This window comes from Artemia franciscana, unplaced genomic scaffold, assembly GCF_032884065.1.
Source record: "Artemia franciscana unplaced genomic scaffold, ASM3288406v1 PGA_scaffold_38, whole genome shotgun sequence".
NCBI classification, from domain to species: domain Eukaryota; kingdom Metazoa; phylum Arthropoda; class Branchiopoda; order Anostraca; family Artemiidae; genus Artemia; species Artemia franciscana.
The window spans coordinates 1,720,873-1,740,812 of NW_027062676.1; the positions used below are offsets into that span (position 1 = coordinate 1,720,873).

The following is a 19,940-nucleotide window of genomic DNA, read 5'->3' on the forward strand; positions in this document are numbered from 1 at the left end:
TTTAAATTTGTATAAATTGAGAGAAATATTTTATGATAAAAAAGCTTCCCGATTTGTTCTCACTTCAAGTACATACTTTTTACCGAAAATTGAAGAATACTGAATCGAGGAAAAATCTTCTTGGCAAATTTGCATTTCTCCTGTTTGAGGAAATTTCCTCCCAATAAATATTTTCTTACTGGTAGTCCTGACCAGGATCGTTACAGTAAAACATAAATAATCAGATGAAATTTGCAGAAGCGCGTGATTTTTCTAATAATTAGGCTTTTGCTATAGATACATGCTTTTCTTGACCTGTTTTTTAGCTACTGTCTTATGACCTCATCGTGACAAAGCTAAATTTGTCAAAGATTATCAACAAATTAATTCCTATTTTAAAATGAATCCTTCAGTGGCAGTAATACTTTCTTCAAAAGTGCCTTATAAAAAAAATATACATCCATAAAATTAAAGGTAGCAGTAGTGGTGTAGTGGAAGCTTCTTTATATTCTAAATATTATCAAGAAACGAAAGGTCACCCATCTCAGGTGAATATGGTGGATCTATCGCTATGCATCAGATAATAGATAAACTATTAGGCTGACGGTATCTCGGAAAGTAAAGTACTCAAAAATAGATCCTGTCTTCAAGTTTGTGGTTTCAAACTCGGTAATAAAAACGCCATTAATGGGTACTTGGCGATAAACTGCATTTAATTAATTGATTTTCCTCTTTTTTAGGTCATTCTGTGAACTCCATAGTTAAATATTACTGTAAGCACGAGCCTGATGGTATTTGTCCAAGTGCATTTACGCCTCTTCTGTGTGGGGATCAAGGTCTGGTACATTCCTTAGAACAAATTTTTTCATTTGGAATCAAAAGTCCAAGGTTCTTTGGAAGGAAATTATATATTTGGGACTATTTAGGCAAGAACGATTTTTTTCTCTGTTTTAAATTGCTTTCCAAGCTAAATTCTTTAGATCCGCTTTTTATTTCAAATCTTAGTGTACCTCCTGTGGTGTTTTCTGCCGTCTTGTGCCATCAAACGTTAATTTCAGTCCAGAGGAAATTAAAATGCCCAAAAATTGAAATTCTAAGATACCCCAATGGAATTTTCGAAGCACTGCTATCAACGCACTAGAAACCTATTGTTCCTTGATTATGCTTTTTAAATTAATGTCTCGTAAATCAAAGTATTTACATTTAGAAACCCATGGCATCCCATGCATCCCAGCAACCATGTAAGGTATTTCGCATTATGTTGGTAATTTTATATAATTTGCAAGTTCAGCACAGCCTTTATATTAGGTAGCAATGTCACTTGACTCCTTTGAACACTCCCTTAAGCTTAAAGATAGAACACAAAAGTCTGAGGTTTTACACTTTTCTGATTAATTAAATTTTTTGTAGTTACCATTTTTTGTGTTTGTTAGAAAAAAGAGTTAGAAATTAAACGAATTGAAATTCTTACAAAAGTTCTTTGCCAATTGTTACTCCACGGATGTAGGAAAACTAGTTTTACATCAATAATAGATGAGTTATAGTGAGAACCCCAGGAAGATTTTATACCTTATTTGCATAATTTACGTCACATTCTACCCTTGCATCACTGATTAACGCTACATTGACAAAGACGATGCAGGGGCAATCTAGGTCCCTATAGGCAATTAGCTCACGCATCCAAAGCGAACCTGTTTTGATTCAAGTCTGTTATTAGATGAGTTTTACGATGAGACGTTCCGCTTTAAATTGGAATTGTTGGGCGATAATTTGATTAAACGATATATCGGTTTTTCACTTTCTATATTTGTTATAATGGTTTCGATATAATATCGAATTATAATAATTACCTCTTCGCTTTGCCAAAGATCAACAACAAAAATTGTAATTAAAGAGCATTTTGCACATTTTTTTCCAAACATTGAATAACATAAAAACAAGCTTCGGTGACATAAATGCTTACCAAAAAAAATCTAGATTTGAAATTACACGGGCTCACTCTCCGGATAAAGAAAACTAACTACTGGCTATTTTTGGCTATTCAAAATCATCGGCATTTCAATGTTTTCCCTTGAGAATTGTTTTTTCTTTTGAGTGATTAAACAAAAAAGCAGGTTTTTTCAACTGAAAGTAAGGATCAACATTAAAACTTAGACGAGCAGAAATTATTTTCAAAAAGCTATCCTGTTCTAATTTAACGAGCCTTGTGTTTCACTTTTTGTTCGTAAAGGATTGGGATACAAATTGATACTTTAGCGTTTGAAAACTCGTCTAGAGAAAATTCATCTCCCGAAAAATGTCTGTTTACATCCCAATAACAAATGCTATGTGTAAGCAATAGCCAATAGGCTGTTCTTTTTTTAATTAAATGAAAAAAAAACAAGTTTTTTAACTGCAAGTAAGAACCGACACTAAAACTTAAAAACGAACGGAAATTATTCCGTATGTGAAAGGTGCTATTCCCTCTTCAATGCCTCGCTCTTCGCACTAAAGTTTGACTCTTTGTCACTACTCTACTTTTTAAAACAATAAAAAATTTAGCGTAAAGAGTGAGGCGTTGAGGAGGGGACAAGCCCTTGTCATATACGAAATAATTTCTGTTTTTTTTTTGAAGTTTTAATGTTGCGTCTTACTTTCAGTTTAAAAAAAAACTTGTTTTTTTTTTATTTCTGAACGTTTTTCAGCTAATGCGGGTTTGAATTTGGCTCACCGTACATGAAAACTTGAAAAACAATCGCAGATTAATTCTGGAAGATCTATTCCTTATATGAAGGATTGCCCCCTCCTCATTACCTTACTCTTTACGCTAACGCTATTAGCACTTTAAAAGAGCTTCGTATTCTAATTAAAAAGCCCCGTGTTCCAGTAAACGCTCTTAAAAAACTGGGACAAACGGTGAAACTTTAGCGTAAAGAGTGAGGTATTAAGGAGGGGATACCCTTCATATATGGAGAGGGCAACCCTCCCCCTCACGGAAATCTCCTTCGGTGAATGAAATTTTATCCAACGTAAAGTAAACCTTCCCTTCCATCGAATTCCCTCCCGACGGTTCTGTCCTCGCTGTGAATCCCTCCTCCCTGTAAAATTGCTTGCAGACGATTCAGCCTGAAAAATTCTCCTTCGCATTCTTTAATTTGAATACGACTTTGATCTCTAATCGGCATCTCGATCACTCCAGAAATGCACCCTTTCGTGAAAATTATTTCCCAGAAATCAAAACACGTGGAAAATAGCCTCCGGATAATCCTGCCGGAACATCTCCTCATGAAGAATCGGCAGAAACTGTAATACTTCCGAGATAGCACTGATGTTTTCAATAATTTAATATTTGTTACTAAATATCTATAATATTCAACGCTACTAATACTAATTTTAACTCACCGCAGCACCAAACCATCTGAGGCTAACACGGCTACGCACGTCCTTCCTCCATCCCAATCTATTCAAAGCCTCCTTGTGTAAACCCTCCCAGGAAGCTCTCATTTCCTTTAAATCTTTCTTTATGACAACTTCCGACCTCAACCGCGAACAACCTGCTTTCCTTTTAGCCCTAGACGGTTTGCTGAAAAGGACAATCATTGGCAATCTTTCATCCTTCATCCGCAGAACGTGCCCTAGCCATCTCAACCTTTCTCTAATTATTGCCCTAGAAAGGGAGATCAGTAGAAGGGATCAGTCAGCCGGCTATCCAGGAGAATCTGTTGGTAATTTCTCTGGGAAACGTCTAGGAAATCTTCATCCGCTTTTCGGAGCGCCCATGCTTCTGAGCCATATTTGACCACTGTCATCACTGTGGCTGCCAATATTCTAATTTTGGTTTGCAGATTTATCTTCCTGTTCTTAAAAAAAAATTTCAACTGTAAAAAAACCCCTGATGTTTGGCTATTCTACTTTTAACATCTTCACTGCTCCCAGTTTTTACTAATCTTTAGTAAAAATAATTTTAATAATAATTTACTTTAACTAATACTTAACTAATAATGCCACCAAGGTAGGTGAAGCTGTCCATCTGATCAGTCTTTTCGTTACCCTACGTCACATACGAAGACGATACGTCACATTTTCATCTTCACTTATTCCTAGCCTTAGTGACTTAGTCTTCTTAACATTTATTTTCAAACCTATTCTAGCACCCTGAACTCGCAAAATCATCACATAATCTTATCACTCGCAAAATCATCAAATAATCTTATTACTCGCAAAATCATCAGCTTAATCTAAATCCAGGAGATTTTTCCTCCCCATTTGATTCCATGGTCTTTCATTGCCGTTCCTCTGCGTCTTAGGACGCCACATTCATCAAAATAATCCACATAAAGGGGGATACCATACAAGGATAAAACCTTCACTAAAGCTCTTCTTTGAACAGAATCGAACGCTTGTTCATAATCTATAACACTGAGGACTAAAGGTATTTGATGACTCAGGCACTTCTCAGTTATTAACCTTAGAGTGAAAATTTGGTCGACACATACTATACCTTTTCTAAACCGCACTGTTCTTCTCTTATAACTTTGTCTAAAGCATCTCTTAGGCTAAAAAGTATCTAATTACTAAGTAATTTGCTACCTAGAGAGAGGTAGGTGTTCTCACTCTTTATTAACTTTCTTATACAGTGGTTTAATTAAGGTTTTCTAAAATCGCTAGGTACTTCTCCTTTTTCAAAAATCATACTCATAATCTTCAGTAATTTATTGCTAACCTCAGAGCCGCCATATTTACGAAACTCATTTACCACAATTTCAGCACCTGGAGCCTTATTATTTTTTAATCCTTTTAGTAGTATTGCTAATTCTTCCTCACAAAACAAATCTTCCTTCACATCCAAGATATAACGAACTTTTTTATTTTCTTCTATATTTTTTCCTGCAACTCTATCTCGGTTTAGCACGTTCTCAAAAATTTCTACCCATCTCTCTTTAACTCTTTCCTTATTACTAATTGTGGCCCCGTTCTTATCTTTACCTGGGACATGTCCAGATTGACTGCTCTCTCTCAATTTATTAACACGCCTGTACAATATTTTACTAATATTCTGTATAGCTGCATCTTCCAGATCCTCGGCAATTTTGTCCGTGGCCTCCACTTCACACCTCCTTAGTTCATATTTTAATGTTTCCTCCCCTTTCTTTACATTCCTTTTGTTTTCATATGATTTATCACTCAGATAGCTCTTGTACAAGCTCCTTCTCCTCATTATTAAACATAAAGCCTTTTCACTAATATTCCTAGCTTCGGTCTTAACTTTCATTAGGTGTCTTTTTAAGACACCATTAGCAACTTCATAAATTGTTTTCCTAAAATTATTCCATCCATCTTCCACATTGTCAAATTTTAAACTCTCCAGATTAGTAACAACTGTTCCTGAAAAGTTTCTCTCAAATTCTCATCCTGAAGTCTACTAACATCTTAACTTCCCAGGAGGTAGTTACTCTTCCGAAATTTCAGCTTTAATTTAATCCTAGACACTACCAGATGGTGATCTTTACTTTCAACAGCAATAACAGTGCTCCTATATGCCCTGTTATCTTGTATATATCCTGCCAGTCTTTGGTTAAGAATAACAGAATCATTAAGGTTTGCTGTCTTACCATCACGTGAATACCATGTTAACTTATGGGCCATTTTATAACCAAAACACCGTATTTGTTATAACTAGATTGTTATACTAACAAAATTGTAACAGTCTGTAGCCATTACTGTTTTCTTTTCCTACACGAAATTTACCTAGGCTAGAATACCATCTATCCCTATTTCTACCGACCTGGGCGTTAAAATCTCTTAATAAAAACTCCATATTTCTACATGGGAGCCTGTCTATTTGCTTCTGTAACTGTAAGTAAAATTCATCTGAATCACTATAATCTCCGTCAGTTGGTTCTACAGGGGCATATACTACTATAATTGGTACCCTTAACTTTTTATTAATACAATTACCGATTAGTATTCATATTAATACCTTCCCAGCTAGACTTGACTTAGCAGCTTTCTTATTCGTCATGAGCCTTACTCCCTGTCTATATGCTCCATTTTTAACGCAATGGTCCCGGATACCAATGCAGGACGGGGACCAACACAAACAAAATTTTCAATATATGAGGGGGCTCCCCCCTCTTAAGCCCTTCTCTCTTTACGCAAAATTTTGAACTTTTTTCAAATTCTTCAAAAAAAACTTCATAAAGATTTGGGCCGTTTAATTAGAATAAAAAGCTTCGTCAAAGCAATAGAGATGTAAGTTTAATGAGCAAGGGATTTATGAGGGTCAGGCCCACTCATATATGGACTGGTTTTTGTCTTTCAATATTGTTCTGTACTTTAAGTTGAAAAAACTTACCTTTTTTAATCTTAATTTCTGATTGTTAATCAGATTATGCAGGAAAATCCGGCTCCCTCAAGGGGGTTTCAGGCACCGTCCCCTCTTCCCACTCTGCAGCCACCGACACTCTTTTATAACATATGATTGGAACTTTAAAAAAAGCTTATTATCAAACAGTTCGTGGTAACGAACTGTAGTAAGGAGCGACCCGGCTCAATAGTAACCGAAACTCTAAAAAATGGAATTTTGATATCAATAGTTACATCAAAAGAATCGCATTTAAATGCTGATTTTAAATATATAAGTTTTTTTATCAAGATCAGTTATACCCATCAAAAGTTACGAGCCTGAGAAAATTTGCCTCATTTTAGAAAATAGGGGAAAATACCCCCTAAAAGTCATACAATCTTGACGAAAATCACACCATCAGATTCAGCGTATCAGAGAACCTTATTGTAGAATTTCCAAGCTCCTAATTACAAAAATGTGGAATTTCGCATTTTTTGCCGGAAGACAGATCACGGATGCGTGTTTATTTGTTTTTTGTTTTTTTTTTTCAGGGGTGATCGTATTGACTGAGTGGTCCTAGAACGTCGCGAGAGGGCTCATTCTAATGGAAATTAAAAGTTCTAGTACCCTTTTTAAGTGACCAAAAAAATTGGTGGGCACCTAGGCCCCCTCCCACGCTCATTTTTTCCCAAAAGTCGTCGTATCAAAATTCTGAGATAGCCATTTTATTCACCATAGTCGAAAAACCTAATAACTATGTCTTTAGGGACGACTTACTGCCCCGTAGTCCCCGTGGGAGGGGCTGCAAGTTACAAACTTTGACCTGTGCTTGCATATAGTAATGGTTACTGGGAAGTGTACAGACGTTTTCAGGGGAATTTTTTTGGTTTAGGGGGAGATTTGAGGGGGGGTTACGTTGGAGGATATTTCCATGGGGGAAGAGAATTTCAATGAAGGGGGCGCATGATTTTCTAGCATTATTTGAAAAAAAACAATGAAAAAATAAATATGAAAAGTTTTTTTCTACTGAAAGTAAGGAGCAGCATTAAAACTTAAAACGAACAAAAAGTATTACGTATATGAGGGGTTTACCTCCTTGTTATACCTCACTCTTTACGCTAAAGCATTTTTAGTAATTTCAACTATTTATTCTACGGCCTTTGTGATTCAGAGGTCATTCTTAAGGAATTGGGACAAAATTTAAGCTTTAATGTAAAGAGCGAGGCATCGACGAAGTTCATTGCGTACAACAGAAGTTCATTACGTAAGTTAATTCGTAAGTTACGTACATTTTTACCAATGAAAACGTTTGTAAAAAATTAATAGTTCTAGTTGCTTTTTTAAGTAATAAAAAAATTGGAGGGCAACTAGGCCTCCTCCCTCGCTCCTTTTTTCTCAAAGTCTTCCGATTAATTCCAATTAATTAATATGCAAATTTCGTTTTAATTATTTATGCGCGGAGAGCCAAGATCAAAACATGCATTAATTCAAAAACGTCCAGAAGTTAAATAAAAAAAAACAAGTTTTCTTTAAATGAAAGTAAGGAGCAACATTAAAACTTAAAACAAACAGAAATCACTCTGTATATGAAAGGGGCTTTTCCTCCTCGACGCCCCGCTCTTTACGCTAAAGTTCCTTACTGTTTTAAAACAGAGTTAAGAGAAAGAGTCGAACTTTAGCGTAAAGAGCGGGGCGTTGAGGTGGAAAAGCCCCTTTCATATACGGAGTAATTTCTGTTCGTTTTAAGTTTTAATGTTGCTCCTTACTTTCATTTAAAAAAACTTGTTTTTTTTATTTAATTCATATTAAACGGCCATTGTGTTTCAGGAGTCGTTCTTAAGGAATTAGTACAAAAAGTCAATACTTTAGTGTAAATAGCAAGGTCTTGAGGAGGGGGTGACCCCTTTCATATACGTAATAGTTTCTGTTCGTTTAAGTTTTAATGTTAGTCGTTACATTCAGTTGAAGAAACTTTTTATTAATTTAATTTCTGATCGCTTTTAAGTAACGCCGGGAAATCCGGCTCACCCCTCCATGAAAAATTCCTGAAGTTTCCTTTACCCACGGAAAAGTTCCACCGTGGAAAGTTGTTTTCAAGTAATAATACCCCTCTCCAGGAAATCCCTCCAAGATAATTCCATTCTAGCTGAAAATTCCACCCAGAAAATTATTGCAGATGGTCTCGGGTGAAAAATTTTTCTTAGTGTACTTTCATTTGAAAAAGACTTTAATTTCTGATTGTTTGTAAAATGATGCTGGGAATCTCTCCCCTTCGGCGGAAAAGTTTCCCAGCAAACGGGTATTTTCCAGCAAGATTTTTTGGGGGGAGGGGAGGGGTACAAAAGAAACTTTAAAAACGCATCAAAAATGTGAAATTGATATCTACTCCCTTACGATTTCTGGGAATATTTCTGGTCTACGCTGTTATTATGAAAGCGAAAAATAACCGTAAACCCCAAAATAAACAGAATTTATTCCGTACAGGAGAAGGACTGTCCCTTCCTCATCCACACCTCCACCTCAAGGTCGCAGAAACTTTGGAGCGTGCTCCTTGGATTATTAATTAAGAGTTTTAGTCCTTTTTTTAAATCCAGAGGGATTGCCGACCAACCAGCCGTGTGGGGATGGTATTTTCTGGGGTGGGGCCCGCGGGGGACTATTTTCTGTGGCTAGTTTCTGTGGGGGGGGGGGTATTTTACGCCCGAGAGGGGGGCTATTTTCCTGGGAATTAACGCCAGCCACCTAAAAAAGACAAGCAAAATAAAAATTAAAAAAAAAACGCCGCAGTCAAACTTTAGATGTGTCGAACGAGGCATGTTCAATACCGATAAAAACCAGAAAAGAACAGAAACGTCTAACAATAAGAAAAAATGAATGGCAACTAATCAAGTGAAGAAGAGAATGGGAAAATCAAAATTGTTCGTCAATAAAACTAAAAGTAATGAAAATCTAATCTGCATTAGGCTGGACTCTTATCACCTAGATGGGGTTGGAGTAGCTTAAATACATTTGGTTTGCCTTTTTTTGCGGGAGGGGGGCAATTGTTTTTGGTTTTCCTTTAAAAAATTGTTTCTGTTTTTTTTTTTATCTCGTCTTGAAATGTCCTTTCAAGCCAAAAACCTTTCTAATGGACATAGGGCCGTATTCCGGATTTTTCTTTGGGGAAGGGGCTACACACAAAAAAAAATTCAAAAGAAACAATCAAAAATTTGATTTTGTTTATTTTACTATGTTGTACGAGTCGGAAAAATATTTCTGAGGAGAGGAGGTGAAACCCTCTAACCCTACCTGTATACGGCCTTGAATGGATATTAGGGGGAAATTATCTCATGATTAGAATTACAAATTTTAATGGATTATTTTAAACTTAAAAGCTTACAATTTTGTAGAAGGTTCCTACCTGGATCATTTAAGAAAAACCTCTCAGAATATAATTATTTTTCGTTACAGATTTATAAAATGTTACTTCTTGTGGATGTAGAATAAAAAATTTAAATCCTTAGCTCCTTCGAGGGGGATATGTTTTCCCTAAAGGTTTAAATAAATACCATGCAGATTAGCGTTATAGTAATTAATATTGCTAAAAATCGATGGTCGTGTCATCAAAATTTGTGTTCAGTCAGTTGGCTTGGTGCTCCGATGAATTATTAATACTGTTGTAGAACGTATGTTCAAATGAAAACTAGAGTCAAATAAGATGAAAGATAAACTATAACTGAAGGTTCATCACTTAATAAACACTCAAATTGAGCAATGAAAATATAAATAAATGTTCTTGTTGTTGTTGTTGTTTGGGGTTTGACGCGTTCGACCAGTTGGTCATATGTGTTCGTATCACTTGATTTTTCTGTACCTTATGTAATCACTAGCTTGCTTGGGTGTCACTTGAGTCAATATTCACTGAATTTGTTTATGTATCATTTATCTTGCTATTGGTGGGGGGGGGCTATTCACTTGTCACAATTGCCTGCGCTGGAAAACGAGAATCGAAATTGTACAATTGCTCTTTATCATGCTCCAATTGCAATACATATACAATACAGTTATAACAAATAATACAAATTTAACTTAGAAGTTGTCACATAACTCCAGACATAAAAATATAAACAAAGAAAGAACAAATAAGATAGCTCTAAAATGATAATATGTAGGGAGTAAGAAAAAAATCTTGTAGGGAATGACCCAAACCAGTAGTCTTAATAAGTCTACCTATTAAGTTTGTTCCTAGTCTTCTAGCCCAAGGTAGAGATGCGGTGTCCCAGAGCGTCAATAGCCCACCACCTGTTATAAAGGCCCTGTTCTAATGGGCAATTTAATACCCTTTAAATTCATGGACAATATTATCTTATTTCATAAACATCTCTTAGAGTAGAAATATATCAATTACGTGTATGACTAAAATATTTTGTAATTTAGTCCATTTGATTTGGTTGAATCTCCAAATATTCAACTAAAACACTGAAAAAGAACTAGTCATTTATCTTTAAAATGGCTAACCTGGGTTATGTTGTTGGGAGCTAATCATAGACTAATGATGCTTCCTTGAGACGATTTGCAAATTTTGATGTAGCACAAAAAAACGAACGAGAACCGCTTGAACTAATCGCGTAAGTATATTGTTCAGCTAGCTTGAAATATTAGGTATTTACAAGAATAATAAGAGTTTAAAACAATTTCTAAAAGAGTTATATTTATTGTAAATATGGCTTGCAAAGATCAGTGCAATGAATAGCTCATTTCATTTCGTGCAACAAATCGACAAATGTATTCCTTCTAAAACAGTTCAATTATGAACTCAACTCTCTTCAGTTTAAGATCCTTTTGTTTTCAATTTAACCGCTTTTGATGAAGTCTAAGTTCAAACAGGGAGAAATTTATAAATCAAAAGTTGTAAGAGTGACGTTGGGAACTCGTAATTAGCAGCTAGGGATCCATGTTGTAACAATTTCACCTGCGGCGGTTTTCTATACACCTGTTTGCATTCATATTTGGTTTGTATTGATAAGCTTCCTGGAACAAAAGCAATTTTCCAATCTGATTGAGATAGGCAACTAGCAACTCCTGAAGGAGTAGGCGTTCTCGTATCTTTTCACTATACTTTCAGCCGGAACTTATGTTCTAACTTTATTGCTATTTAAATTGGGGTAAAAGGAATATAATCTATGTGATTGTTTCTTGCATGACACAAGATATCTTGCTTTTTTTTTTTTTTCTTTTCTTTTTTTTTACCCTGACTGGCTAGATGGAAGTTATTAATATATTTTTATCCCACATGCCCTTTAAGGTAAAGACCAATGACCCATAACGTAGGCCGACGGTAGATTTCTTTTTGAAAGAAGGACAATAATAAAAAAGTAAATCTCCCTGATTATTTAAATAAGAAGTGCCCAAAAATTCGTGATAATTTAGGAAATTGGTGGGGGACTGAGCCTCTTCCCCCTATGTACGTCCTTGCCCTAGCAAAAATAATATTTTAAACTAGATAGAATACGTCGGTAAGGACCAATTACATAGAACTGCATCCAAGCTTGCAGACCCTGAAAATGATTACAAATACCTCTGGGGGTCCATGAACCTCTGGCTAAGGCCCTTGATCAAAATTGTAATAACAAACTCTAGAACTTAAATTGTAGTTAGTTTCTTTCTTATCTCTTTTTGAGCTATTATAATTTTGCATCTTTCTTCTTCCACAGTAAAGTTTAGAGAACATTATTTGTCACGCTTAAATTCGGCAATTGCAAGTACTCCCTCGGGGTCACGTTTGGCCTTGATTGACATGATTGGAAAAATTGAAGCTAATGGTATTGCTCTTGGGAAAGATGGTAAATTTCAAGTCTTCGTTTGTTTAGCATTCCGGTAAGTATCTCTCTTTTCTCTCTCTCTCTCTCTCTCTCTCTCTCTCTCTCTCTCTCTCTCTCTCTCTCTCTCTCTCTCTCTCTCTCTCTCTTTCTCTTTCTCTTTCTCTCTGTTTCTCTTTGTCTCTCTCTCTCTCTCTTTCCTTTTTCTTTCTTTTCTTTCTATTTTTTCTTTGACTTTCCTCTAGGGGCGTAATTTGCTATGGAGTAGGGGGAACTGTCCCTCCCAGACCTCGGTTTGCCCCCTCCACTTCCCCAGTTTGCCCCCTCCCCAGCTAAAAAATTTAGTTTCTTCCAAGATCTTGTCAAAACTAAGATAAACCTTCATAATTCAAGCATCAACAGAAACAGGTCAGTTTTTTTTAGTACAAATTTACATTCATAGTACTATAAAGTACCTTTATAGTACTGTTATAGTATTTTTATGGTATCAAATGGCTTATTTTTTTTAGGTTATACTGTCATTTTGACTTGATTTTGGAAAATTGGGTCCAACTTTGTTCCCCCCCCCCCAGGATTTTGACGAAATTATGCCACTGCACTCTAAATAAGGTTGTGTTTTTCATTTAGAATTAGGATGGACAAACTCCTTGGACATTTTTATCATTTTTTGAGAGAACGGTTTCTCCAAAATTGCATTGGGTCCCTGGTGAAAGTTTTGAATAATTTTTGCTCTTTGTTGTACAATAATTCAAATTTTACTAAGGGCCCACCCGCAGTAGATTTTTATATAATTTAACGAAAACAATATTAGTTTAATATGTTATAAGTTTCTTACAGTTGTTTGGAAGATAAGGCTATATTAAGCGTTCAACTATGCATGTTGCACTAATGTCTTCAAGTTTATCAACAATTGGCCACAGGAATAATGTTTTATTGTTTGTAATGACAGAAAGAATTTATAAAAAGAAAATTCTTTTTATATTGCCATTATAAAAAGAATTTTCTTTTTTTGTGTGTAATGGGATAGTCTGGCATTATTTGTGTCTGTCATTGCCGTAAGTATCATCTTATCTTTATGTAACCAAACGATGAACGGCGTTTACTCCTCTGGTAATTTCCCCCCACCACCAGAAAATACCCCCACCCCCCGCAGAAAACATCCCCCCAATGGAAAATGAAGCTTTCCTAATTTGATAATTTTGAGTTTTGTTTTTTTATTTTCCGTAGGGGGAAGAAATTTTGGTACTTGTGTATTATGCGCCACTCACTCAAGTTTACGCTGCGTTAAACTCGAGAACAAACCGGTTTTTTCGTTAGCTTCTTCGTTACTTTAGAAACAAATTTGGGCTATATATTTGCACATTAGGGGAGGAAACAAATTATAGGGGGTCGGCATACAAAATGTAATAGGTACAATTATTCTGCATATTATGAAGTAAGAATTGTTTTCTGGCTTCAAACAGTCCAAATAATTTGTCCCCCCCCCTTATTTGCAAACATATAGCCAAATCATATATTTCCTATATATTCTGTCACTTGTCCTTGTCTTGTCTCGGACTAAGCTGAAAGAAACTAACGAAGAAACCGGTTTGTTCTCGAGACTTACACAGCGTAAACTTGGGTGAATGTTGCATAATACACAAGTACCAAAATTTCTTCCCCTACGGAAATTAAAAAAAAAAAATACTCAAATAAAATTCTCAAATTTGGAAAGCCTTATTTTCCACGAGGGGGGAGAGGGTATTTCCCAAGGAGGATTAATCACTGGGGGGGGATAAAGGCCTAGAACTAGTCAGATAAAGTACCATAGTCTTATTGGTAATTCCTAAAAGCGCCGTCACTATTAGGCAATCATCTTGTCAGTTTTGGCCTTATTTTGGGTCAGCAAATGTGTTCCACCAGTCTCGTAGCAATTTTTAAAATTACACACACATCTCGTTATTTTGGACCAAAAGTAAAAAAAAAATGGGACACAAATAATGCCGAAGACCACACTGCCTTTCCATAATATAACAACAAAAGCGAGAATAATGAGGACTTTTTTCCCAAGACAGTGAATCAACAAAACCTATTTGAATATTTCGGCCCTATATCTAAGGGCCGTCTTCAGCAAAGAAAAAATAAAAAACAATAAAACACTTACAATAAAAATTATCAGTTAAAAATCCATTTTTTTAAAATAGCCTTGGCATCATTACTTCTTAACGAAAAGTTCAGCCAAGACTGTCTGATAAAAGCTAACATTTTGCAAGATAAAAAGGTTCATTCATTTCACTAACTGTATTTATTAAAAATTGGAATGATTTCTTATTGCGATATTTGCCTTCTCTGCAGCTAATCTGATAGTTCTTTTGATATTGGGCTTGTTTTTGTTCGTTCCTATTTTTGTTTTATTTTGAATTAGATTATTTTCTATAATTAATTTTGTGTACATAGGGTTGAGTGTGTATTCACCCAAGTCTCTATTTAGGGATGTGTTATTATTTAAGTTTCGTTTGATTTCGATTGCCTCACGGACAGTTTGTTTGATTCCTAGGTCATTGCTAATTAGAATTGTTTCGTCAAATAGAACATAATGGTCTGGATTTTCAAAAATATGATTACTTAGAGCTGAATCGAAAGATATGGAGTTATTTTTATATTTTAATGCTTTTTCAATACTTTCTTTGTGTTGCTGCAATCTTGTTCCTAAATTTTGGTGGGTTCGACCAATGTAATAATTTCCACAACTACATGGTATTTGATACACCCCTCGTAGACGAGTAATTGGGGTTTTATCCTTACCAGAATTGTCAATTCTGACAATTGTCAGAATTGTCTTTCTAATGAATCTTGTCAATTCTGGTAAGGATAAAACCCCAATTACTCGTCTACGAGGGGTGTATCAAATACCATGTAGTTGTGGAAATTATTACATTGGTCGAACCCACCAAAATTTAGGAACAAGATTGCAGCAACACAAAGAAAGTATTGAAAAAGCATTAAAATATAAAAATAACTCCATATCTTTCGATTCAGCTCTAAGTAATCATATTTTTGAAAATCCAGACCATTATGTTCTATTTGACGAAACAATTCTAATTAGCAATGACCTAGGAATCAAACAAACTGTCCGTGAGGCAATCGAAATCAAACGAAACTTAAATAATAACACATCCCTAAATAGAGACTTGGGTGAATACACACTCAACCCTATGTACACAAAATTAATTATAGAAAATAATCTAATTCAAAATAAAACAAAAATAGGAACGAACAAAAACAAGCCCAATATCAAAAGAACTATCAGATTAGCTGCAGAGAAGGCAAATATCGCAATAAGAAATCATTCCAATTTTTAATAAATACAGTTAGTGAAATGAATGAACCTTTTTATCTTGCAAAATGTTAGCTTTTATCAGACAGTCTTGGCTGAACTTTTCGTTAAGAAGTAATGATGCCAAGGCTATTTTAAAAAAATGGATTTTTAACTGAGAATTTTTATTGTAAGTGTTTTATTGTTTTTTATTTTTTCTTTGCTGAAGACGGCCCTTAGATATAGGGCCGAAATATTCAAATAGGTTTTGTTGATTCACTGTCTTGGGAAAAAAGTCCTCATTATTCTCGCTTTTGTTGTTATAAAATGGGACACTTATCGGTTATGTAATAAACACTATGGAATTTCGGTCGCGGTTGATGCGAACATGACACGACTGGTCAAGCAACTTCTTTATACCACACAATTGGCTTTGGCTTGGTCGGAAAATAAATTGTAGCTATATCTTATTCAAGTATTTAGTTGGTATTTTGGTTTTGGTTAGGTCGCGAATTTAATATATTTTTATATTAAATTCGGCTTTACTCCCCCCCCCCCCTAATGTGCAAATATGTAGCCCAGATTTGTTTCTAAACTATTATATTTTCACCATATTTTGTTTGATTTCATTAGCATTAATCGAACTTCACTTCCCGAGTGTTTACTATATAACCGATAAGTACCAAAAATAGTTTCAGAAACTACCGACTAGTCTGGATGAAACAATCTCAGAAACCGCTAACCTGAGGGAATTTCGATTTTTTGGGTAAATAAACACAACTTGTATTGTCAGTTCTTTGAATTTTAATCGGATGCTCCCTTTTTAATTAGATTGAAAGCGTAGCTTTTTATAGATAAGATCAATGGCGTACTTATAACATATGTACAAAAACTCATACTTTTTTTCTATCTAAAAAGGGGTCCCCGCTGATTTAAGAACGCATAATTTAAGAAGACCTTGATTTTGTAACATTTAGCAAGGTATTCTTCAGATAAATGTGGAACGAATTCAGAGAAAATGAGTAGATTAAACCCTTAACCCCCCCCCTTCATTATTGGAATTGTTTTGGACTAAGCCAGAAATGTAGGTGCTGCGGAGTTTAGCTCCCATCCCGTTACACAAGTATTTAAAGTGTAACATAAAAGATTACATTCATATGTGTACCTGCACAGAGAAGGAGTTGGACAACCGCCTTGAAAAAAAATCTACTTGAAGAATTACATCTTGAAAAACCCGAATGATGCCTTTAAAATTTTTCTTCAATATTTCCGACCCTAACTTTCCCCTTCGAAGAGAAATTTTAAGGGGTAAAATTTAATATTCAAACTTGAAAGTAAACGAGAATAGAGGTCATAGGGATCGTAACCTAAGTTTTGGGAAAGCCCTGGTTCGGCCAGTTTATAGTAATAATGAAAGAAGTTTGTAGGAAAGAGTCATACTTGTTAATAAAAATAAATCGATACTTTAGTAAACGAAGTTTAAATCATGATGTACGCTTCAGTATCTACTTTATGTACCGAGTCTTAATATGAAATTAAATTTTAAAAAAAACAAGTTTTTTAACTGAAAGTAAGGAGCAACAATAAAACTTAAAACGTACAGAAACTATTAGGTATATGAAAGTTGTCCTCTCCTAAACACCTCGCTCTTTACGCTAAATGTTTTGTACTTTTAAAAAAGCTTTTATTGTTCTAATTAAACGACCCTTGTGTCTCAGAAACAGCAAAGTTGAAACTTCCGGGAAATATTGAGGGGGATAATCAACTAAATCAAAAGATGTTATGTGGATTTCGTCTTTGAAAAGGATATATCTGAAAAATCTTAGGAAGGGCTAAGGCTATTAAGTTAAAGCTTTCAAAAATACTAAAGGGGATGCTGAACTAAATCAAGGAACACGCTTTCTATCCAGGTTGTCTGATGGGTATGTCAGTAATTTGTCGGGAACGGTTGAGGGTATTATCAGTTGAAACTTTCAGGGAATCTTAAAGGGGATGTTGAACTAAATGAAATGACGCCATATACATTTGCTCTAGGAAAACGCGTGTCTGCAATATATCAAGATCTTCTAAGGGTATCAAGTTGAAACTGTCTGAAAATGTTAAAGGGGATTTTGAACTAAGGCAAAAGCTGCTATGTGCATCTAGGTTTTCAAAAGGGTGTATCTCAAAAATTTCAGAAAGGGTCTTGACATGAAGTTGAAACTTTCGGGATTACTAAAGAGGATGTATAACTAAATCAAAGGACACCTTAGTATCTCAAGACCAGCTAAGGGTATCAGTTTGAAACTGTCTGAGAGCATTGAGGGGGATGGTGAGATGTATCCAAAGACACAATGTGCATCTACGTTTTCGAAAGGTTGTTTTTGGAAAATCTCAGAAAGGACTTAGGGCATTGAGTTGAAACTTTCTGGAATGAAAAAGGTGGTGTTCAACTAAATCAAAGAACACCTTGTGGATCCAGGGGCCTAAAAGGTGTATCTGCAACATATATCGGGAAAGGCTATGGGTATTATTAGTTGAAACTTTCAGGGAATGTTGAGGGGAATGTTGAACTAAACAGAAAGACATTGTATACACCAAGGTTACCGAAAACGCATGTCTGAAATATCTCGGATCAGCTAAGGCTATTAAGTTGAAATTGTCTGAGAATAGTGAGGGGATTTTGACCTATATGAAAAGCCACTATGAGAATCTAAGTTTTTAAAAGGACTTATTAGCAATATATAAGGAACGGCAAAGAGTATCAAGTAGGAGGGTCCAGAAAATGCTGGGAAGGCTTGTTAGACTAAATCAAAAAGCACTTTATGCATCCAGGTTGTCAAAAAGATATTTTTGAAATAGCTCAGGCCCTGCTAAGGGTATTAAGTTGAGATTTTCGGGTAATGTTGAGGGGATGTTGAACCGAATCAGAAGATACTATGTGCTTCCAGTCTGTCAAGAGTTTTTATCTATAATATCACAGGAGCAGGTAAGGGTATTAAGTTGATTTTTTTAGAGAATATTGTTTAGGATGTTGAACTAAATCAAAAGAAACTATGTTGATCCAGATTTTTTAAAAGGCGTATCTGAAAAATATCAGGAACGGCTAAGGATATTTAGTTCAAACCTTTAGGGAATGTTAAGGTGAATGTTAGACTAAATCAAAAGCCACCATTACATCTAGGTTTTCAAAAGGGCATATCTAAAATATATTAGGAACGGCTTAAGGTATTAAATCGAAAATTTAAGGTAATATCGACGGAGATGTTGGACTATATCAAAAGACACAAAGTGCATTCTAGTTGTCAGAAGGCTGATCTGTAACATCTTAAACCCGGCTAAGGATATCAAGTTGAAACTTCCTGGGGATGTTGAACCAAGTCAAATTTATTATGTTCAGGTTTTCAAAAGGGCGTACCTACAGCATATCAGGAATGGCTAGAGGTGTTAAGTTGAAACTTCCTGGTAATGTCGAGAGTGGTGCTAGACTAAATCAAAAGACACCAAGGGCATTTTAGTTGTCAAATCTATAATATCTCAGCCACGGCTAAGGGTATAAAGTTGAAATTTGAGGGAATATTGAGCAGGACTATGGCCTAAATCAAAAGATAATAATGTACATATAGATTGTCAGTATGCCATATCTACAATACATCAGTCACAGTTAAGGGTATAAGTTGAAACTTTTCAGGAACAGCTAAGGGTGTTCAGTTGAAACTTTTGAGGGATGTTGAATTAATTCGAAAGACATTGCGTCCATCCAGGCTCTCAAAAAGGTATATTTAGAAAATCTCATGAATAGCTAAGGGTGCTAAGTTGAAACTTTCAATGAATAATGAGTGGAACCTCAATAAAAAGACATGATGTACATTCAGGTTGTTGAAATGACCTCTTACACACCACACCACGCTTATGCTCACTTCAAAGTTGTAAATTAAAAGAGAGCTGAGTGATGCCTCTGATCTATATTTATTTGCTTTTTCTCATTTCACTAATGTGTAAAAAGGCATATTAAAAGAACATGCATATTAACAAGCATATATAAATTTCTATAATAATAGTTCAAACTTGAAACGACCAAAAATTACTATTAAAGAATAAATAAAACCCAGAGCTAAAAGAAAATTAAATAAATAAAAAGAAATTTTTTAACGAAAAGTAAGGAGCGACATAAAAACTTAAAACGAACAGAAATTACTTCGTATATGAAAGGGGCTGCTTCCTCATAAACGCCCCGCTCTTTACGCTAAAGTTTGACTCTTTCTCTTAACTCCAATTTTTAAAACAGTAAAAAACTTTAGCGTAAAGAGCGGGGCGTTGATGAGGAAGCAGCCCCTTTCATATACGAAGTAATTTCTGTTCGTTTTAAGTTTTAATGTCGCTCCTTACTTTTCGTTGTTTTTTTTTCTGAACGTTTTTGAATCAATGCATGTTTTGATTTTGGCTCTCCGCAGATGAATAATTAAACCGAAATTTGCTTATTTATTTTTTTGGCTAAATGGCTTTCTCATAGTTTTGATCGAATGATTTTTAGAAAAAAGGAGCGGGGGAGGAGGCCTAGTTG

At 35.2% G+C, this 19,940-nt stretch overlaps 1 protein-coding gene across 2 annotated transcripts in view; it reads left to right on the forward strand.

Moving 5' to 3' along the window:
- LOC136041789 (DENN domain-containing protein 5B-like) overlaps positions 1-19,940 on the forward strand; it is a 153,813-nt gene that overhangs the window by 117,254 nt on the left and 16,619 nt on the right. For both annotated transcript variants that reach the window (XM_065726543.1, XM_065726544.1), the window contains 2 exons: positions 720-905; positions 11,998-12,160. In XM_065726543.1, the coding sequence (XP_065582615.1) occupies positions 720-905; positions 11,998-12,160 (349 nt within the window). The remainder of the gene's footprint in view (positions 1-719; positions 906-11,997; positions 12,161-19,940) is intronic.